The following is a 23,621-nucleotide window of genomic DNA, read 5'->3' as shown; positions in this document are numbered from 1 at the left end:
GGTTTCTCAAACTTTCATACCCTACCTTTAACACTCTATAATAACATTATATAGGCCAATTAACGGTACGGGTACATTAATTAAACTCTTAACATTTTTATAATTGTTTTACACTACTTTTAATCTTACGCACAGGCCAGGCTCTGCTACAACTCATCTAAAAGATGTTCTTATTATTCCTGTGTTTCGAGCAAGGTTTGCACAAATAACTCATACCTTTCACTTTCAATGTCTAAATATCTGTACGTTTTCTTTTTTTATTGAACATACTCTTTTTAACATCTGTAGGTCTGAACTAAATGTAAATTAATGGAAATACTCTAATAATGATGGCCCTTATCAAAGGCAAATTTTAATGTGTAAAGATAGGGCTGAGAGGCAGCGCTGCAGCAGCTTGTCTGGACGCCACAGAGTGCGAGTTGACGTATGGGTTGTGGCCTAAGCTTTAGAATATTTACATGATTTTAAAAATATACATAAGAATTTATGTACAACGATATTAATGTGTATTTAAACAAAAACTGGGGCAGTGTTACTACAAAACCACAAGTACCAATCAAGGAGAGGAAGTTTCAGGACCTTCAGTCCATGAAACACGTCATGCCCGTCGAGTGTCATCAACTTTTTGCCACATAATCACACACACACACACACACACACACACACACACACACACACACACACACACACACACACACACACACACACACACACACACACACACACACACACTTTTCATGGCACTTGTATCTGCTGTAGGGCCTTACCCAGACCCTAACCACAACCAATACATCTCTACCCTGAGTTTTACTCAAACCATCACCCTAACCACTGACTCTAAAATCATGCAGAACAGCTGCAAATGTCCCGACAAGCCCTATTATCAATGCTATGAATGAAAAACTATGTATTTTTTTTAAATTTGGCGAATACAAATCGAACAATTAAAAGGTGGGGTATGTAATTTTGGAGAAACCAGCTTGAGTGCGCTAGAATTTGAAAATACACAACCGGAAAAAATCTGCCCCTTCCTTCAGACTTTCTTACAGAGCCCCTCCTCCAACACACACTTTTGTGCACAGATGGAAGGCTGACAGGCAGGTAGGCCATCCAGTTATTTTAGCCGGAGCGGCTCAGATGTTACGGTTTCCACAGATCACATTTTTTTATGTATTTATTGTCAAAGCATTTAATATATTCATTGCTATCGGGATGTTAAGAGCATTCCATGGAATATAACAAAAAGTGTATCTGAAATAAATTACATACCCCACCTTTAAATCTTCCTTTATGAGTTGAGAAAATGTCTGGTGAATTATCTTTTAATCCCAATTTTTATGATGAGAAAGGCCAATGTGTAAACTGTTGTTCATGTTACAGTTGTACATCCTTGAATACTTTTTACACTGAATATTTACTATAATCATACTGTATTTAATTGCTGCACTTTTAAACTATGCCACAATATAATTGTAATGAATACAACCATAAATACCAGCCTTTAAATCAGTTGTACCGGACTGAAGGGACATAGCGGCAGTGTGCGAAAAAGTACACGTCCCACCGTCCGGGAAGTGTTATTTACAATATCCGACAAGTAGATCTTTCAATTGACTTGTCCGGTGGACAAGTGACGTTTTTCGCCCTGATTTATTAACAAATTATTGATAAATTCAGTTTGCAAAAGGCAGAACTCATTCGCAAATTGTACGTGTCCGCCATTGTTCGTTTGGAAATGTTAGTTTTGGTTCTGCTTGTCGATGTCTAAGGAAATGCATCTCGCCGCTTTCTGTACAGGTAGACGGGGGCGGGGCGGGAAGTGTAGCACAGTGGCAGGGTTGGGAAGCAAAACTCGGTTCCGAGTAGGAACAAATAACAATTGTCCAGTACCGGGATTAATGAGAGTTGTGAGGACAGGAGGCGAGGCCGAGCCCCGCGGACTGCAGCTCTCTCTCTCTATGCTCCGTATCAGCTGATCGCTGCATGGTGCAGCTCAGCGTCTCTCTTTCTCTCTCTCTCTCTCTCTTTCTACACACAGCGGATCCGCTGCCCGTTTAACAGCCTCATCTTTGAAAAACTTTCTTATGTTCTTTCTCTAACATGTAATGAAGGTTATTAAGCCTTTTAGCTCCTATGTTGTTAATATTGACCACCATTTCCTTTATGAAGTAAAGCAGCCTCCCTGTCTGTGTCATCGCGCTGTCCTCACATCCCTGGACCCCCAGACTCGGAGGAGCACAGGGATGTCAGTATTGTTTATGAAGCAGGGTATAGAAAGTACATTATTGAAATGAAAATACTATTTATTTACTTTCACAAACAGTGAGTAGCTGGGCAGCTGCAGCATGTGTATTGCAGGACATGTGTAAGCGTGCAAGCATCTTTGAGTTGTAGAAAAGCGCTAGGCCTTAGGCTATACATATAATGTATTATTATTATTATTATTATTAGGCCTATGTGTTGGACATGTGGTGTTGGACTTTGTCTCACAGGCAGGTTGCAGTGTAACATCAGAGGAGATTGGGCCAATTGTACATTCTCAAACTGCACCACTTAGAACTAACTAAACAATGCAGAGATTATTTTTATATACCGGTAATTGTATTCAATAACAGTAAGAAATTAAACAGTATGAAGTGATTTGTAAATAGGAATACGGATTTGACTTAATGTTTTCATAAATATATTTTTCTCCCAGTTTGTCATGGGACTTATTTTTACCCTCTCAAAGAACCGGAATCGAGAACCGAAAATAACTGGAATCGAAAAGCAGAACCGGAATCGTTAAAATCCAAACGATACCCAACCCTATGTGTGATGCAGTAAAATCTCACCGCTCACTTACGTTAGCTGTGTCGTAAAAACCGTGGTAAAATGTAAAATACGATGGCGAAGAAGAAGATTCCAGTGGCCCGAATTTGTGAAAGTGAAAAATGTATTCGGACAAGTAAATTGCCAAACTCACTTGTCCATGAACAAGTACTCTCTAAACACTTTTTCTCACACTGAGCGGTACAAAACAGGAAGAGGGTGCTGTCTTTATCAGAAGAACCAGACCTTATGATGTTTCTAGAAATAATGGTTTAAACATCTAACACTTCAACAAGCTGCTCTGTGTTCGTAGAGACGGACCCACCCTGAGGCTGTAGTGCATGTCAGGAATGTTGTGTTCTGCTTTCAGGGAGCTGCTGTTCCTCACAACCTTCTTCAGCTCCGTGATATCAATCTCGGGCAAACGGAAGTCGGTCACATCGCTCTCAAAGTCGATCTGTGTCTTGCCATCTTTGCCTCTTCAAGATAACACAAAGGAAGCTGGTATTAGAACAAGCAATGAAACATTTCACACCAATACTAGCAGTCTATTTTGAAGCCGTAAAACACAAAAGCGTTTAAATGTGTTGAGAGGGTTGTCAGAGTGCATCTCCTCACGATGGAGTTCAACCAGCACTCTTCTCAGTCATGATAAGTGCAGTACTAAGTAGTTAATGATAGTGGTTGCAGAAGGAATTATGCACACTTACTCCATTCAAGAATAGTTTCTCAGGTCAGCTGATCACCTGCTCCTGAATGTACCCAGAACATATCAAAGCTGCTGCGGCCCCTCCTCATTAGACAGGCTCCTACACTGTCCGTTGTTAAATCCCACTTTAAACCCCACCTTCATTCTTGTTTATTTTGTGTTCTTACTTTTATTTAGTTTTTTGTTCTGTACAGCACTTTGGCCTGAAAGTTTTAAAGTACATCGCATAACTAATTAAATTGTAAATTGTTGTATAACTCTGGGTGTTCTGGAAGAACGACACCTGCCGGCAAAGAGCTCTTCTGGCAGACTGTTGTGCATGATGCATTAATGCGGGTGTGCGAGTCTTCAACAAATAGATGTTACCGTAATTTTCGGACTATAAGCCGCGCCTTTTTTCCCATTTTTCGACCCTGCGGCTTATATAACGGTGCGGCTAATCTATGGATTTTTACAGCTAACGGCCACTAGGGGACCTCCTAAATCTATGGATTTTACAGGTTACAGTCCACCACCTTTAACTCTATGGGCTCTATGGCCGGTCCGCGCCCCCCACCTTTAAGCGGCGGGCTCCAGCAGGAAAAGCTGGAGGCCGGAAAAGAGTGAGACAGGTAGCACGCAAAAGTAAAAGTGGAACCGAGAGTTGTACGAGAGACAGAACGAGAGCAAGACAGACAGACATTACGAGAGCGAGACAGTTTGTGCAAAGGTGTTAAACGTGCGCTGGGAGCGCACCGTTTAAGTTTGAAAGTTGAAAAGTTTGTGTGTCTGAAACGCTATGTGATACAGTACAGTTTACACAGCACAGTACATGTTCTGTAGCTACTATTGCACTAAATGGTGACACTTGAATACGTTATGCAAATATGCAACTGGTTTGTTGAAATGTTAATAAATGGGAGCTTCCTCAAACAGCCATCTCTTTCCCGACAATCCCCTCTGTGCACGAACCCTTACATATGGCAATTAAACATTAAAACACCTGCGGCTTATAGTCCAGTGCGGCTTATATATGTACACATCATTCAATTTAGCTGCTGTGGCTTATATTCAGGTGCGCCTTATAGTCCGAAAATTACGGTAATGAACTTTTTGAGTCATGGAGTGTAACCTTTTTCTTTATTTAAACCGTTTTTTTGACAGCTTTGCTGCCGCTTGATATGAATATTATAACTCTTTTTTTTTTCTTTTTCTTTTTTTTTTTAAATACTGGAATTCAATCAGCCCCATTTTACTCACTATGGCCCCTCTTGATAAGTGCAGAGTGCAAAAAGAGGAAGTTAAACAGAAGAACATCTGAGGAAGTGAACATGAACTGTTTCTTTATAACTACAGAACATTTCCAAAGAAAGCAAACAAGGAAATATACATTCAAATAATTACATTCAAATGTGCTCTGCTGTTCAGGAGATGATGATATGCCTCTTTGTTTCTGAACGTGCTGTTTTGTATGTTTTTTTTCTAAAAGAATGCTTAAACAAATTTTATGTATGAGTTCATGCTTATTTGAATAATTCTGTCTGAGTCTGTTTGCATACTCATCAATCTCTACATAAGAGCTACCCTCACGGCATCGAGCAAAAAACTCAACAACAGGTGTTTGGTAAGAACTCAAACTACTAAAAGAATAGTTTCAACATTTGTGGGTGTTCTTCTTGGCTATTTGAGAGGAATGAGATCCTTGATTCCACTCTCATGTCTGTCTGGTAAATATGAGGCTACATTCAGGAGAGTTACCTTAGACATTTACTTTTACATAATTGTATCTGCCTATTTTATTGTATTCAGCTCACTAAATGTTTTTCTATATTATTGTAATTGTATGTAATTTTTTAGTTTATAGTTTACACTTTTCTACTACTATTCATATTGTAACTTTCAATTTCCGTTTTATACATTTTTTTAACTTTGTATTGATTTGCATGCATTTGTCTGTTTCTTTAAGATTTGTAGTGTGTCTGTCAGAGAATGTACTGCTGCTGGTTTATAAAGCACTGAATGCTTTAGGGCAAAAATACATTTCTGATCTTCTGCTACATTATGAACCATCCAGAAGTCAAAACTAAACATGGATAGGCAGCGTTCAGTTATTATGCTCCATTTATCTAGAACAAACTACCAGAAAACTGCAGGTCCGCTGCACTATATCTAAATACTCTTAATGTTTTTCATTTTTGCAAAGTACTTTGATTGGCTTGTACAAAAAGGTGCTATATAAATAGTGTAAACTTGCCTTGTTTTACTTTCCACCTAAATTCAGCATGAGCAGTTGAATGATTCTAACCTGCGGATGTTCCAGATTAATATCTTGGTGCCTTTTTTGGAGAGAATGGAGTCAAAGTGTTCCTGTATCTCCTCCTGGGTGCTGACGATGGAGTGTTTGAGGATGGCTGCCAGGCTGGCCTCCGAGTCCTCCGTCACCACCAGAGACTGTAGCACCGAGTTAAGGTCAAGAGATTAAAAAAAAAAGGTTCAAAAGTGACAAACATGAGAAAAAATCTCTACCAACCACTGTGATTGACCAACTGTTTCATAAAGGATATTGGTTTGTTGGTTGAAGGGGACGATGGGGACAATGACAGCCTGGGCCTTGATGTTTTCCAGGTAGGTCTGAGACAGCATTCCCAGAGTCTGGCAGCCACCGTTCTTGGTGAAAATGAGAGCGTCGCGGCCGAGGCGCATGGAGCCGGACTTGAAACCGTTCCCATACACACCGATGGCCTGATGACCGGCTCTCCCTGAACCCTTCTCTGTAAAACCAAAGCTGGAAAAAAAGGATGAAAGGGAGAGAGAGGATATGAGGATGCATGTTTGTCTATAAAAGAGATAACACTAATGATTATTTTTATGATAGAATAAACAATCATTATTAATCCATACAGGAGAGAAATGTGCAAAGGCCATTTTTACTTTTTCCCCCAGAGCAAAGGTGTCTTAATATTTCTGTTTTATCTAACCAGCTGTCTAAAACCAAGCAGAAATGCAGCAACTCTTCAAGTTTGCCAAGTTGAAACAACAATTGTTTAGCATTTAGTTTATTTACATACTTTACATAATTAATGATGATACTTTTATCTGTCCTTATGTATGTACGTGTCGGTTGTGTGTTTATGTTTTTTTTTTTACCAAAGTGCTTTTCATTGTATTCCTGTGTGTGCGCTTACAGAATAATTGTATCTACCGTTTCATGTTTTCTTGTAATGACATTATCAACCTGCAAGGGACTCCAGATGAAAATGTGTCTTTATGGCTAATTCATGGCACATTTCATGTTAATTCATGAGCATTGTCCCATCTTAAATGAATAGATACAGTGTGCTCTGTGTATCTGCGTGTAGTTTACTGTGACATGTAAGTCCATGGGAAAATGTATGCCTGTTACAAAATGTGGTCTAAAAACAATGGTGAGTCACTCTCTGTTTAAATACAGAAAAGAGGAACTCTATCAGTGTGTGTTAATACATGCAATACAATGTTTAAGATGCTTCAGGTTATTAAACAGCATTTACATGTCAGCTTCATGTCTTACCTGAGCATCTTGTGCAGTTTGTTGGGAGTCATGCCGCTACCATTATCAGTGAAGGTAAAGCACAGGTGATCCTCTCTTTTAACTACATCTATCCAGATCTGTTTAGCAGACACCCCGGGATCAGATGCATTGTCTAGATCATGAGAGTAAGAAAGGAGATTAACAAGAGAGAAGAGACTGTCATTTAATCTGTGATGACATCCTAATAACACGATCAGCTGACAGTGAATAACCCCTCATTGCATAGGAAAACTTTTTGTGGACACAGTAACAACGAGGAGGTAGCTTGCTAAAAGTCACAAGAGAAAGTTGGATATTTAATTGTAATGGTGGTAATAATAAACCACTGGGTTAGCTCCGACATCCTTAGCTACCCGTCAAGCATTGCTTTGGATTAACACATTAACAAAAATAATATCCTAATTTCCTAAAACCTTTTTACAATACCACCAAAAATATGTCATAATTCCTGCAGGAATAGTGAAATGTATTAAGGCAAATGTATATTTAAATATGATAATGCAACCTTAAACCTGCCCATGAGAGTTAGAATTACACTAAGACAATTGTTATAGTATATTACAGGGAGAGTATGATGTGTTTGTTATTTTTCAAAAAGTTCATGATAAAATATAAACATCTAGTTCAAACCTACAGCAATACAAACACAGTTTTGAAAATACTGTATCGTGAATCTATTGCTATGTTCATGCAATATACTGTAAATGATAACAGTTTTTCCTCCATGCAGCTGTTTTTAAACTTTGCTGTTGTGACTTTTTGTATTGCTCACCTAACATATTGATGTTATTGCTAATCTCATATATATGACACCTCCCTAAAACCTTTGATGATACAACTTTTTGTGGATTTTCTAATCTCTATTCTGAGAACCAGAGCTTCCCCTTTACAAACGTCATTGTTTTAAATATATTATAATGGCCACGTATACTGCCACTGACTCTTCCCTTGTTGTATCTTTCGAGTAGAGAAAGCAATGATGTCATTTTGCAGAGTAAATCAGTCTTACTGCTCTTCCTGTTGAAACCCAGCAGCCAACAGACTGTCAGCACGTCTGCAGGAGGCATGTCAGTGTTGACAGCTCATAAACAGAACTTTGGAAATAGAAGTCATCTATAATTCCAGTGCACACTATTTGTCCTTTTGACACAGACATCTAAACAAACATAACAACTATGCAAATGACCACTGTGCAAGTTATTTCATTTTTAGGAAGATTATAACACACATTATAAATAGCTCACTCTATACCTAATAACATTATTATTACCATGCCACTCCTCTAAACAGCCAACCGACACTGACAGCAGTAACAGCACTAAAGTCGTTGAGGTTGTGAAAGAGGAAGTCCATTAGGTCCGTTTTTAGCACAAACGCATATCTCACTCAGTGCACTGTGCTTGCGACGGCGTCACCGTGTTTGATATGAAACCATGAAAAGTTTCAGCAGAAAAAAATACAAAGGCACCAGAGCAGCAGGTGCATGACAGTTCAGTGAAATCCTAAGAGACATACCTATTAACTCTGCCACCGCGCTGAAGGGCCCGGTGTGACTGGTAGAGTTGCTGTTCAGGAAGGAAGGACTCATCTTGAAAATAAATACAAAAAAATAGTCAGTGAGTTGGTTCCACTTTCAATTATTCTCCAAAGCAAAGTAAGGTTGTGTTCAAGTAAATATTGCACATAATGATAATACATAAATAATATATAATTACGTACGGAACTCAGGCGAATCCCATGCTCGCTTAACCTCGCCATTTTTGCGACAGGACGGTGTTTGCCTCGAGCCTCTGTGTGTGTTCTGCGCGCGTGCACGCAGCCTGTCACAAGCTGTGGGCGTTTCGTGCTCGGGGTTAAGTCTGTCAAAGGAAGTCAACTCAAAGTTAAGAGGTGAGAAAGAAAAAAAACACCATCTTACTGGAACTAAACGCATACATGCCAACCTTTCCAAATCCAAAAGAGGTAGGTTTGCGGATGGCAAATGTGCACGCCCAAATTAGGTAATCAGAAGAAATGGAACCACAGTAATTACAGGTATAAACCATGTATTTCATATATTGCATCACATTTTTCACAAAAATGTGTCAAAATGTTCAGTCACTTTAGTGCTTGGTATGTACAGTAGCAGACGTGGCTTTCTTGAGAGGTTCAGGGTCTGGTTTCCAGTTGCAGCAGGTGCATTTTTTTTTAATGTTTATCTTCCCTGCCAACAGACCTTCGTGTGCTTCTCTCCGCGATACCTTGATAAACTCGTGATCTGCTGTCCACTTGGCTTCAAACACTCTAGCCTCATCCGACTCCTCTATTCATAGATATATATAAACACTAGATGGCTCATGGGAGATTTTCCAGCGCAGCTCACCGGCCGCGCCATCTTGCTGCAGTTAACTCGGGTACGCGCTATGGTAGCTGTTGTAAGGTGAGTGATCTGCACACAAATACTCATAACTCGCTGAAATCTTGACTGATTTACAAACGGTTTGGTTTATTATAAACTTTATTAGCATGGCTATGATACAGGATGCTTGGACATGTTGAAATTGCAGCTTTTCTTTGTGTATCTGGTTGTATTTATTAGCTGGTAATAACAAGAAGCTGTGAGTGAGACCTAGTATTACAAAGTTGACCCAGCAACTTTACACCAGTGGGAGAGGCAGAACTGCTCTTTCTTTTCATCATAACTAAAGGCCCTGACACACCTACCCGATTTTGGAGTCAGAGGCAGTCGGGCATTAACGGCGCCCTACTCAGGTTGGTGTCCCGCACCGTCGTTAATTTGCGGAACATTTTCACACCTCCCGCGGCCGATTCAAGGGTGCTTCTCAGGTCGATTATTTTTAATTTCCTCGCTCGTCGGTCCCATGGATGTATAATAAGAACTGGATACAGCGTGGGAGGCGGGGCCTCATTCATTCCTATGAGAGCTGCTCATTGGCGCATGAAGATAAAATGGGCCGATTTTTGAGAGCGAAACGTCACAGATTACCCGTCATGCATGAGAAGTACCCGTATGTGCGCTCATAGAGCATGCGCAACTTTAACCACGCCCCCCAAAATGCTCGTTTGTACGTACCTACGTACACATAACAGCACCGCGCGTTCATGACAGCATGGTAATGGATTGTTATATGATGGATTTTGATATTAACGAGGCGGCGCGGCTAGCTAGTAATTATGCTAATTTACAAGGGTGTAACTTTGGTTTGAGAAGTGGGGGGGGGGGGGGCACACAAAACAGGGGGTCCTCCGCAATGAAAAATGTTCTCAATTTAATTCAATTTCATGCCTTTCTACAAATATATTAGGGACTATAGTGTTAACAAATCCAAGAAAAATGTGTAGTGTATATAATGAGTGTGCACACTTATCTAGCATCCTATCCATGTGAACCTGTTTTATTTGTGATGACCTAACATCCTCTAGGGGGGTCCAGGGGCATGCACCTCCGGGAAGATTGTTTTCTTTAAATTGAAGCTAAATGCATCAATCTGGTGCACTTTGAGGGCAACATTAAGAGATTTATGGATACAGTTCTCAACACTCATATGAAACAGAACTGTATATATTTCAATAATCAAAAACCATTAGAATATCCTCACAACCAATAACAAATCATTGATAAACTCCTCTCTCCTGTCTTACCTAGTCTGCATTCTTTCTTTTTATTTATGTGTATTTGACTAAGCACTCCTCTTTCAAACTATGTTTTTTATTTTTGTACTGACCTATAGTACACATTGGAAGGATTTCTTAACTTATTTTATATACAACTAATATCACATAGATGGAAATATTTGTTTACAAAGATGACCGAACCGTTTGAGACCCACTGAGATAACTAGACTAAAGTTTACAATCTAATCGCCCAGAGTCCTTTCCCTCAGTCCGACAGGAGAGGACTCTCTCTCTCCTTATCGTTGAAACAGCTTCTAATCTCCGTTAGCGCGCGCGTGTGTTTTTTTTTTCTCTCTGTCTCTCTCTCTCTCTCTCACAAAAGAAGCAGACCTGAATGTGGCCAAGACCAGAGAGATGGTCATTGATTTCAGGAGGGTGAGGACGTCTCCTCTACCCCTGTGCATTCTAGGAGAGGATGTGGCTGTTGTGGAGGACTACAAATACCTGGACAACGGTCTGAACTGGAGGATCAACACTGACGCTGTGTACAAGAAGGGGATGAGCCGACTATTTTCTGAGGAAGCTGAGATCCTTCAACGTATGCAGCAAGATGCTGGAGATCTTCTACCGGTCTGTTGTGGCTAGTGCACTCTTCTTCTTTCTTCTGCTGGAGCAGGATCAATAAACTGATCAGGAAAGCTGGGTCTGTAATCGGCATCAAGCTGGAGGACACTGAACAGGCTGTTAGCCCCACCCATCCTCTCCACCTGCAGCTGGACAGTCAACGGAGCTCCTTCTCCAAAAGACTGCTGCAGCTCCGCTGTCACATTCGCAGGTAGACCACATTCCTGCCCACTGCCATAACTCTGTACAATAAATGACCTCTGGCTGGAAGAGAACTCTCTGCTCCATAGTTTCTCTTGAATATAACCACGTTGTACATTTTACACATATATAATCTGTTCAATATTTAATATTTAACATTAATATTCTATATGCCTTATTCATGTATATCAGATATATATAATATCCGTCAAACTCAACATGTATATTGCCTTATATTTATGTGTGTATGTATATATATATATATATATATATATATATATATATATATATGTATACATATGTAATATCCTGTCAAATCCAACATGTATATTTTCCTCTTTCTTTATTTTTCTTGCTTATTTCTAATTTATTGTAAAATGCCTTGTCCCTTATGCTGCTGTAACTAACATTTTCCCCCCAAATTGGGATCAATAAAGTACCATCTTATCTTATCTTATTTGCATGTGGAATGTCACTAACAAATGAGAGCACCATATGGCTTGTCATATTAAATCCTTTATCTCGGTGGTACCCAGGAAGGTCGGTGGTTGTGAAAGAATACCAAAGCTGAGGCTGGACGATGATTGATTGTTGGTGTGCCATCCAACAGATATTTACGAGCTATCACTTGGCAGTAATGAACATGTAACATAATTTCTTTGATTTATTAAAAGACCATCTTGTGACTTCACAAACCGGTTTCCTCTCCTTTTTTAATTTGCCCGGTTGTTTTGTATTTTGTTACTTCCCTTTGGTTCCCCTAGTCCAGTATGTTTTGCTTCAAAGTACAGTTGCAACTCGAATCCGATTCTCTAAGAACAGAGGGTTTAAGTTGTTGATTGGATTTGGCCATTTTAAGCGATGCTTGTTGAATGTGAGGTGTTGTACATGTGTCACCGTGTGTCTTATTGGTTTTGTGTTATACTGTATTTTATTGTGTGCAGCTGGTCCTTATCTCCAAGACACATTTAAAACAAAAATAACCTTGAAGCCCCATCTCTCCCCACCTGCCCCTGCTTCCTCCTACGTCCCCTCCACACCACACCAAGTTGTTCTTCTAGGCTAGGGCTTTTTTCGACGACAAGAACTCAGCGCACCATACTGTGAAGTGGTAACATATTTCAAAGGTTCTGGATTTGTTTACAAAGTGCAGAGCTTCGTGACCACAGAGCGTGTGAACGTTGTTATCAGCTGTTTTAGCGCAGTGCTGCTGTACAGACCGACGTTAACAGCAGCCCTGTCTGCACACGGAAACCGACTCTGTCATCCGGTGATCTAACCACCTTCTGGAAAAGCTTCACAAGTACGTCGGTACGCAAATGCGCTTTGTGACACAACAGCGCCATATAGAGTTACGACATCTCCGTTCACTCCAATGGACCAGTTTTTTTTACAGAAATGGCGGATCGTGGAGCTCTCAATAGTTCCCCGGAAGTTAGCTTGCCGCTGACTTGCGGGGCTATCTGCGGCTAGCAGCGCAGTAGAGTTGCAGCATAATAGACCGTTCGTGTTGGACTTTTAAAGGTAAGAAGACGTTTAAAGATTTATATTGCGGATATTATCAGCACATCTGAGTCAAATTAACATGTGTATTAAAGGATGTTAGTGGATTCCGTGAAGATTATCCCTAAATCAGTAGATTTAGGGAACGTTTACAGATAACAAATTAGGCTAGGATTCCGGATAAAGTTAGCAACACACGTTAACCACGAACAGCCTATTAATCCGTTCTCCTAATGTTATTTCAACCCAACGTTGTGGAATTAGAGAAAAGGGGCTTCTTAACGTGCTTTTATCCGGGGTGGAGGGAGTTCAATATTAGTTAAATATAACATTGGGGCGCGTGATTGTAGTGGGTGGAGATGGTGAAATGAGGATATCCATTTTAGAGTTCAAGCTAATATAATATAGTTCACGTTACACAATAATAAGGAAGATAGCTATTTGTGTGCTATTGATATGGATTTAGAGTGCATATTTGAGACTTCCAAACAGTAAACAAAAATGTAACTTCTGTTTTTTTTTAGCAGAGCCAATATGATGTCCTTGTGATTCTGTTGATTATTACCTGTCGTCTGTATTGTGTTGCAGCTCAGCTGATTTTGGATTGATGGCAAAGGGAGAGGGACTTAAAGAGCATCTTGCAGGTTTTTATTTATTCTACATTTATGCTTAAACTTGCTTGAAAATTACAATTAAAAAAGTGAATGTAGGATTTGATATGTTTTACGAGACATAAGGGCAGGAATTCAGAGGGAAATGAGCAATTTTGAGCTCTGCTCTTAAAGACTGCTTTTTTTTAAGGTCCTACGTTAAACGCGTCATATTACATCACGCAGGGGACACATCTCCGCTCTCTGACCGCGGGTATAGTAGAGTTGCGTTGAGTAGAGCGGTTGTGTTTTAAGGAGCTGGTAATTTTCGGTAGTTTTACATTGTATTTCACCATTTGTAATCATGGTGCAGTATTGTGTTTGTGCAGGTTGCACAAATACCAGCCTGTCAGGACATCGAGTCCACAGTAAAAAGGACCGGAGCTAGCGTTCGTTCCTGGGTGCGTTGTGCATCCACCTCCCTGCAGCACATACTCTCCACAGCTTTATCAGGAAACCGTATTACTTCTCTCTCCCCCTCCCCCCCCTTCGCTGCTCTCTCTCTCTCCCCTCCGGTACACGGCACCGTAAGAGATTGCATTAGGTAACGCTGTGGTAGCTGTACTGCTCCAGCCGTCTCCTTTGTGTTTGTTTGTTTCCCCCTGTCTGTGTTGTTTGTGTGTGCGTGGTGGCTGTCACTCCTGGCTCCCGGCTCAACCTCCACTCACCTGCTGCAATCAGCTGTGCACCCTCCCCGACTACACACCTGCTTTCCATCAAGCCATTTACAACGACATATCAACGGAGGCTCCACAACCTTTCTCCGCCAGATCGTCAAGTATCAGCCGTATCTCGCGTCTCTCCTCCGGTACACAGCACCGTAGTGTGGAGTTGCATTAGGTAACCCGAGATACGGCTGATACTTGCGCATTAGTTTCTGTTATGGATCAGTATCAACAGTCCTGCCAGTAACGTTACTATATTATCAATGCTACTTTAGTTATAGCCTGATATATGATAGCTAACTTTACAATGTTGTGATGTGACGCTAGCTAACATTATGTACCTAACGCCGGTCACTCACCAAGATAGCTGCCCAGTTCTCCACTGGTTCTCCTCACACCACAGCTCAATTTCTCTCCGATGGCCGTTATTTCTTCTAATCCTTGGCTGCTCCTGGTCTCTTGGACGCCTAGCCGGCTCATAATTATAAGGTTGTGGTCCGTCATATGCATTCGAATATTCATGTTCAACTTCTTCTGTGTTTTCTGTGTCGAAACTAGCATTGGGATCCATATTTCTTAATACGTTACACCGGCCGCTCTCCCCCTTGTGTCCCGTGTTACGTCACACGCGGGAGGTCACTTGCCGAGGCTTTTTTATGCGGAAGTGAACATTTCTTACAAAAATGACGCCAGATGTCACTGTAGTGTATATTTCTGTATATTTTTTTGAAAATCTAGTGTATTCATAATTTTCCTACACATTTATTCACAGGTGTCTTTAACCTGGAAGTTGCTCTTTAAGTGAGAGTGAAAACACAAGGTAAGTTTCAAATAGGTCAGCCATTTCCCACAGTTAACAGGTGAAGGACAGAGGAGGCTCTTAAAGAAGAAGTTACAGGTCTGTGAGAGCCAGAAATCTTGTTTGTTTGTAGGTGACCAAATACTTATTTTCCACCATAATTTGCAAATAAAGTCTTTAAAAATCAGACAGACAATGTGATTTTCTGGATCTTTTTTTAATCATTTTGTCTCTCATAGTTGAGGCATACCTAGGATGAAAATTACAGGCCTCTCTCATCTTTTTAAGTGGGAGAACTTGCACAATTGTTGGCTGACTAAATATTTTTTTGCCAAAAACAAACAAAACAAGATTTCTGGCTCTCACAGACCTGTAACTTCTTCTTTAAGAGCCTCCTCTATCCTCCAATTTGTAACTGTATTAATGGCACCTGTTTGAACTCGTTATCAGTATAAAAGACACCTGTCCACAACCTCAAACAGTCACACTCCAAACTCCACTATGGCCAAGACCAAAGAGCTGTCAAAGGACCCCAGAAACAAAATTGTAGACCTGCACCAGGCTGGGATGACTGAATCTGCAATAGGTAAGCAGCTTGGCGTGAAGAAATCAACTGTGGGAGCAATTATTCGAAAATGGAAGACATACAAGACCACTGATAATCTCCCTCGATCTGGGGCTCCACGCAAGATCTCACCCCGTGGGGTCAAAATGATCACAAGAACGGTGAGCAAAAATCTCAGAACCACACGGGGGGACCTAGTCAATGACCTGCAGAGAGCTGGGACCAAAGTAACAAAGGCTACCATCAGTAACACACTACGCCGCCAGGGACTCAAATCCTGCAGTGCCAGACGTGTCCCCCTGCTTAAGCCAGTACATTTCCAGGCCCGTCTGAAGTTTGCTAGAGATCATTTAGATGATCCAGAAGAGGATTGGGAGAATGTCATATGGTCAGATGAAACCAAAATAGAACTTTTTGGTAAAAACTCAACTAGACGTGTTTGGAGGAGAAAGAATGCTGAGTTGCATCCAAAGAACACCATACCTACTGTGAAACATGGGGGTGGAAACATCATGCTTTGGGGCTGTTTTTCTGCAAAGGGACCAGGACGACTGATCCGTGTAAAGGAAAGAATGAATGGGGCCATGTATCGTGACATTTTGAGTGACAACCTCCTTCCATCAGCAAGGGCATTGAAGATGAAACGTGGCTGGGTCTTTCAGCACGACAATGATCCCAAACACATCGCCCGGGCAACGAAGGAGTGAATTCGTAAGAAGCATTTCAAGGTCCTGGAGTGGCCTAGCCTGTCTCCAGATCTCAACCCCATAGAAAATCTTTGGAGGAAGTTGAAAGTCCGTGTTGCCCAGCGACAGCCCCAAAACATCACTGCTCTAGAGGAGATCTGCATGGAGGAATGGGCCAAAATACCAGCAACAGTGTGTGAAAACCTTGTGAAGACTTACAAAAAACGTTTGACCCCTGTCATTGCCAACAAAGGGTATATAACAAAGTATTGAGATTAACTTTTGTTATTGACCAAATTTTTCCACCATAATTTGCAAATAAATTCTTTAAAAATCAGATAGTGATTTTCTGGATTTTTTTTTCTCATTTTGTCTCTCATAGTTGAGGTATACCTAGGATGAAAATTACAGGCCTCTCATCTTTTTAAGTGGGAGAACTTGCACAATTGGTGGCTGACTAAATACTTTTTTGCCCCACTGTATATGTATATATATATATATATATATACATATATGTATGTGTATATATTAGGGCCGGGACTTGATTAAAAAAATTAATCGAATTAATTACAAGCTTTGTAATTAATTAATCGCAATTAATCGCATTTTTAATCACATAGAAATATTTGACCTGAGAACAGTGAGAAGCAATTTTTTTCACATGGATTTTAGTATACCATTGAATAATGACTGAATACATAAGCTTAAGCAACAAAACATTGTTTATTTTTTTCAAGGTGGTACACTGGCCATAAAGTGTAGCAATAGCATATTTAGCAATATATTACATTTCAGAGATTCAGGTAGCCTATACAGTAGGTAGGTAGACCTTCTGTAAACTATAACACTTTGTTTTTTAAGTAAAACACAATACTTTCAAGTACATTCAGAACATTGGAAACCCTGACTATTAGAAAACATCTCTCTGTTGCTTCAGAGGCCATAACAGACTTTGTTGATTTACCAACAGTTGATTTAACAAATCTAATCAATTTCAGTCCAACTCTCTCAATAACCTTGGCCGAAACAATAAACAGTTCAACATAAAGTGCCAGTTGCACCAACAACATAATAAATAGTTCAACATAAAGTGTACTGTACCATTTAAAATAAAATAAAAAAGTGCCAGTGATTGACCTCAATCCCTCCTATTCTTCCAATATCCTGATGAAAAATAAAATCTCTCTGTTGCATAGGCCACTCTGTTTGATCAACGCGAATTGGGTGTGGGTCCTTGTACTCCGAGTCGGGCTAACGTCCACGCTAGCTTCCATGCTAGCTGCTATAGGTTTTGCATTGAGGTGATACTTGAGGCTTGATGTGCTGCGGTGATATGCGAATTCCTTTTTGCATAATTTGCAAACAACCGTGCTCTTATCGACGCTTCCATCCGTCCGTTTTTTAAAACAAAATGTCCCATCCACGGGGCCAACCAAAGCGGTCTCATCAGCTTCTTCGTTCGACTATTGTTCGCTGTGGTTTGTTGTTGTCTGAAGTCATGAACGTTAGTTGGTGCTCCAGTATAATTGGTACCCCTGAAACTCATCCAGTGAGAAACGTTCCGTGGTACAAAAATAAGTGCGATTTAAAATGCGTTAATTTTTGTGTAATTAATTCATCTTAATTAACGCGTTAAAGTCCCGGCCCTAGTATATATATATATATATATATATATATATATATGTGTATGTACATATATGTGTGTGTGTATATATATATACACATATATATGTATATGTATGTATGTCCGTTAGAGCCAATAGAATCAAGGGGAATTTCCACATACACACACCTTACCATTGAGAAATAAGAGCTATGCACACGCAGTTTTGCATGAGAGCGAACCTATCTCTCGCTCTGACATCTGGAAACAAAAGAGCAGGTTTATTGCTTATGGATCATCCGAAATCATTTCAAAGGGACACAGACACATTGGATTAACCTATGGATTAACTTCAGCAGCATTTTTATCATTTTAATCAATCAATCAATCAATCAATGTTTATTTATATAGCCCAATATCACAAATGTTACATTTGTCTCAGTGGACTTCACAGTTTGTACAGAATATCAGTATGACAATACGACACCCTCTGTCCTTAGACCCTCACATCGTACAAGGAAAAACTTCCAGAGAAAACCCACAGTTTAAAGGGAAAAATGGGAGAAACCTCAGGGAGAGCAACAGAGGAGGGATCCCTCTCCCAGGACGGACAGACGTGCAATAGATGCCGTGTATAAATTGAAAAGATAATACATTTGCAACATAGGTAGTCCAAATGTTTGGAAATGCATGTGTGTATAATAGGAAGATGAATCTACGAGTATATCCATCCAGGAATTATGATCCAGGACCACAGCCACGACTCAAGATCCAGGACTCGCAATCCATGACACAGGACCGCAGGATCAGCCATGACTCCGGATCCCGGCGTATATAGACACCAAAAAGAAAGAAATTTGGGGAAGCTGGGTTAATCGGAACATGAGAGTACACAGGTATAGACAGAGAGAAGGAAGAAGTAAGATGTCCCCCGACAAACTAAGCCTATATCAGCAAAACTAGGGGCTGAATCTAATCAGCCCTAACTATAAGCTTTATCAAAAAGGAAGGTCTTAAGCGCACTCTTAAAAACGGATAGGGTGTCTGCCGTCCGAACACAAACTGGAAGCTGATTCCACAAAAGTGGAGCTTGATAAGAAAAGGCTCTGGCTCCCATTGTACTTTTAGAGACTCTAGGAACAACCAACAACCCTGCATTCTTGGAACGCAATGCCCTAGTAGGACAATAGGGTATAATGAGTTCTTTAAGGTAAGATGGCGCCTGCCCATTAAGGGCTTTGTAGGCGAGAAGAAGAATTTTAAATTCTATCCTGTGTTCTATAGGGAGCCAGTGTAAGGCAGCCAGAACAGGAGTAATGTGGTCCCTTTTCCTAACTCTGGTTAGTACACGAGCTGCAGCATTTTGAATCAGCTGAAGCGACTTGACTGACTTCTTGGTACACCCTGATAATAAGGAGTTACAATAATCCAGCCTTGAAGTAACAAATGCATGGACTAGTTTCTCTGCATCGTTTTGAGGCAAGATATGCCTAATTTTTGTAATGTTACGAAGATGGAAGTAGGCGGTCCTTGAAATTGATTTTATGTGGGTGTTAAAGGATAAATCCTGATCAAATATAACACCAAGATTCCTTACAGTCTCACTGGAGGCCAAATTAATGCCATCCATAGTTAATATATCTTTAGATAATTTGTTTCGTAGATTCTTCGGGCCAAGTACAATAACTTCAGTTTTGGTCGTGTTTAACATCAAAAAATGTAAGGTCATCCACGTTTTTAAGTCCTTGAGGCAGTCTTGAATTTTATTTAGATGATTAATTTCATCAGGCTTGATTAATAAATATAGTTGAGTATCATCCGCATAACAATGAAAGTTTACAGAATGATTCCTTATAATATTGCCTAACGGAAGCATATATAGGGTGAACAAAATAGGTCCAAGCACTGAGCCCTGTGGCACTCCATGGCTAACTTTGGTTTGCATGGAAGATTCATCGTTGACGCGTACAAACTGAGAGCGTTCAGATAGATAGGACCTAAACCAGCCTAAAGCAGTTCCCTGTATGCCAACTAAGTGCTCTAGTCTTTGCAGTAGGATATCATGGTCGATAGTATCAAATGCAGCACTAAGATCGAGCAAGACAAGAATAGAGACAAGTCCCTTGTCAGAGGCTATTAGAATGTCATTTGTGACTTTAACCAGAGCTGTCTCTGTGCTATGTTAATGCCATTGAAGACCACGTTTGACCAGACAACGACAAAGGTGAGCCATTTTGCCGTTTTTAGCTACAGCCGCACATGTTTTGATGTCTGTTCTTGTTAATATCTTCGCGAGTTCTTATCATGGAGTGATGATGTATGTACCAATCGGGGTAGAACAGGTTAAACAACTTAAAAAAGCTAAAGAAGAGCAGCCTAGATGTGGCAACAAGTATGGGATTAGTTTTGTGTCATAAAGATAAAGCAACACTTTCCCAGAATCAAGCAAAACTAAGAGTTTAAGATAAAAAATGAAGTCAAACAAAATAAAATACATTTTAAAAATAAAACTATAAGTTGCAAACAAATCATTTGTGTAATCATTTAAACTGTAACTTTTTTCTTTTTTTTAACATAGGTTTTTGTTTGCAGTTCTCTTTGCTTCTTTCTCGATGATCAGACTTTTGCTCTCGTTGCAGCTCTCTCGTGCTCCTTCATTTTTTGTTTTCGATTCTGACACAAACATCCCAGGTGGGCGGGACTTTCAGGGGTGCGTGCCCATTGGCTACTCAGTTTTTGAGTCATAGCCCAGTCCTCCAGCGATTGTACAGTGCAGCTGCGTAGCTGAGCATGGACAGAAGACTCCCAGAAGAACCAGCTTTTCAATTATTATAATACTACAAGTGAAAATATATTTAAGTATTGATCATGTGCGTTGTTTGTGCTGTACTATACGGTCTGTTCTTTATTGTGTTAAGTGAGAAGTAAAGAAAAGCTGTGCTATGAAAGTTAGCTTTTGCTAACTTTAGATCCATTACAATGCAAGCTAAGTAGCCTAACAGCAGGGAAAGTTAGCTACATAGCTAGCAGTGAGCGTTCAGACACCGGCGCACACACTCAAACGGACTTGTGTGACTGACTCTACCAACATGCTTTCATGATTCTGTTTAGATATGCAAGTATAAGCCATGATAGCTTATTTTATTAACACGCTAATTCGATATGAAAATCAATGGAGGCTGAGTTTACTACTTCTCTTTGTATGAAAACCTACCGTCCATGACTGCCACTGAGCTGAGTTTTATTTGTTAACTTCATATTTTTCATTTCCAAAAACATTTATTTTCCTCTCATATTAACAGTGTGGATCACTGAGACAGAGTGGTGTCCAGAGGTCTTATCCCGTTTCTCACTTCCTGTGAGGGGACAACCTCAGATCCACTGAGAGGGCATGAAGAAAGACCTTCACCATCTTCATCCACGCTGGACGTTGCTGTTATCACTTGCTCAGTGTCATTTCATTTGAACAAAATGTCTTTACACATACATTTAATAGATTTTATTATCATCCACCTTTTTGTTTTATGTCCTTTTATTTAAAACATTCTTTGAGACTTCATCTTCTGGTTCAAATTTCCATGTAATTTGTATAATCACTATTGTCTTTATTCTACATTACATTGCATTTAGCTGACGCTTTTATCCAAAGGGACTTACAATAAGTGCGTTCGACCAACAAAGTACAAACTTGAAGAAAACAGAATCATATAAGTACATCAGGTTTCGTGGAGCTAAAACATTTCAACTGCTACTCAACTGGCTTTAGATAAGCCAGTCCTTTATTAGTATATAAGTGCTTTGTTAGTAATTCTATCGCTCGAAGTGGAGTCGAAAGAGATGAGTTTTCAGTCTGCGCCGGAAGATGTGTAAGCTTTCTGCTGTCCTGATTTCAATGGGGAGCTCATTCCAACATTTTGGAGCCAGGATAGCAAACCCACGTTTTTTGCTGATGGGAACTTGGTTCCCCCTCGCAGTGAGGGTGCAGCGAGCCGTTTGGCTGATGCAGAGCGGAGTGCACGCGTTGGGGTGTATGGTTTAACCATGTCCTGGATGTACGAAGGGCCAGATCCATTCGCAGCATGGTACGCAAGTACCAGTGTCTTGAAGTGGATTCTAGCAGTTACCGGAAGCCAGTGAAGGGAGCGGAGGAGCGGCGTGGTGTGGGAGAATTTAGGAAGGTTGAAGACCAGACGAGCAGCTGCATTCTGGATGAGCTGCAGAGGTCGGATGGCACATGCAGGTAGACCAGCCAGGAGGGAGTTGCAGTAGTCTAGGCGTGAGATGACGAAAGCCTGGACCAGAACCTGCGTCGCTTTCTGGGTCAGCTGGGGACGTATCTTCCTGATGTTGTAAAGAGTGTATCTACAGCAGCGGATTGTTGCAGCTATGTTTGCAGTGAAGGACAGTTTGTTATCTAGGATCACACCCAGATTCTTTGCAGTCTGAGTCGGGGAAACAACAGAGGTGCCGATGTTGATTGTTAGGTCAAGAGTGGGACAATCTTTTCCCGGAAGGGAAAGCAGTTCAGTCTTGTCAAGGTTGAGCTTGAGGTGGTGAGCAGACATCCACCGAGAGATGTCTGCTAGGCAAGCAGAGATGCGTGCGACAACCTGGGTCTCTGAGCGGGGAAAGGACAGAATTAATTGGGTGTCGTCAGCGTAGCAGTGGTATGAAAAACCATGCGGGCTAATGACAGATCCGAGCGAGTTTGTGTACAAGGAGAAGAGGAGGGGACCAAGAACAGAGCCCTGAGGGACCCCTGTAGTTAATTGACAAGGGTCGGACTCGGTCCCTCTCCAAGTTACCCTGTAGGTACGGTCTTTGAGGTATTAGGTGAGGAGGGAAAGTGCAGAGCATGAAACTCCAAGTTCTTGGAGAGTGCGTAGGAGGATTTGATGATTAACCGTGTCGAATGCAGCAGACAGGTCCAGAAGGATGATGACAGAGGAGAGGGAGGCTGCTTTAGCTGTGTGCAGTTCCTCAGAGACATCAAGGAGGGCAGTTTCTGTGGAGTGACCTGCCTTGAAACCAGACTGGTGCGGATCCAGCAGGTTGTTCTGATGGAGATAACAGCATGCACTTCACTTGTACATTGGCTTCATCTTTTGCCAAAATGATTCCAGGGTACAGCTCTTGATCATATGTAATGACGCACCAGCTTCCAACCATGTCATTTTGACTCCAGTCAATGTCCTGGGTTCCTTTGTGTGGCTCTTTTTGGGGCCTCTCAGAGATGACTGGTTGAGGGTTTGAGGGTCCAGGTTCCTCAGCCTGGATAATCTGGCATCCCCTCGACAGAGTGGGGAAGATGAACTGCCGAGCATTGTAACAATTACAGGACATGTTTTTATGTGTGATACACATGCAACTTGCATCCCTGGTGATCAAGTGGCCTTTTTGGTTGGTGACCACCTGGTGAATTCTCATGGTCCCTGGGACCGGTGGAATGTTCTCTGGCATGAGAGAGTGAGCTTCCTCAACTCTCTCAGCCTCCACGTAAAAGAGCTTCACTGTGGTGCCTGTTGTGATCAAAGCACGATAAAGTGTGGCAGGGTCTGGTATGTCACGCCCATGACACACAAGCTGATCTGCCAGTCTCTTTAACACTCCCCCCACGCCATCAGGGGCTCCCTTTCCATG

At 41.0% G+C, this 23,621-nt stretch overlaps 1 protein-coding gene and 2 long non-coding RNA genes across 5 annotated transcripts in view; 2 read left to right on the top strand and 1 right to left on the bottom strand.

Annotated features, from left to right (window-relative positions):
• Window positions 1-14,395, bottom strand: part of LOC307032579 (MORC family CW-type zinc finger protein 3) — a 23,667-nt gene extending 9,272 nt beyond the window's left edge. Inside the window, exons 1-7 of one of the 2 annotated variants that reach the window (XM_079670666.1) lie at window positions 14,332-14,395; window positions 8,790-8,929; window positions 8,586-8,658; window positions 7,050-7,182; window positions 6,064-6,284; window positions 5,805-5,952; window positions 3,137-3,290 (exon numbers count right to left, since the gene is read on the bottom strand). In XM_079670666.1, the coding sequence (XP_079526792.1) occupies window positions 3,137-3,290; window positions 5,805-5,952; window positions 6,064-6,284; window positions 7,050-7,182; window positions 8,586-8,658; window positions 8,790-8,929; window positions 14,332-14,380 (918 nt within the window). In that variant the 5' untranslated portion in view covers window positions 14,381-14,395. Of the gene's footprint in view, window positions 1-3,136; window positions 3,291-5,804; window positions 5,953-6,063; window positions 6,285-7,049; window positions 7,183-8,585; window positions 8,659-8,789; window positions 8,930-9,773; window positions 10,267-14,331 lie in introns of those variants that run through there. The other variant, XM_079670667.1, reaches the window with a different exon arrangement.
• LOC307032580 lies at window positions 8,938-11,962 on the top strand. 2 transcript variants are annotated; one of them, XR_013806304.1, is made up of 2 exons: window positions 8,938-9,104; window positions 9,383-11,962. It is a non-coding gene; the product is annotated as an uncharacterized lncRNA (long non-coding RNA). The 2 variants fall into 2 exon arrangements; XR_013806305.1 differs by having other exon boundaries at window positions 9,284-11,962.
• LOC307032582 lies at window positions 12,635-23,621 on the top strand. The gene is made up of 3 exons (XR_013806313.1): window positions 12,635-13,034; window positions 13,602-13,657; window positions 15,101-23,621. It is a non-coding gene; the product is annotated as an uncharacterized lncRNA (long non-coding RNA).

Source organism: Notothenia rossii, assembly GCF_949606895.1.
Source record: "Notothenia rossii genome assembly, chromosome: 3".
Lineage (NCBI taxonomy): Eukaryota > Metazoa > Chordata > Actinopteri > Perciformes > Nototheniidae > Notothenia > Notothenia rossii.
Note: the sequence above shows the minus strand (reverse complement) of the source record. Positions and strands in the feature narration are given on the sequence as shown.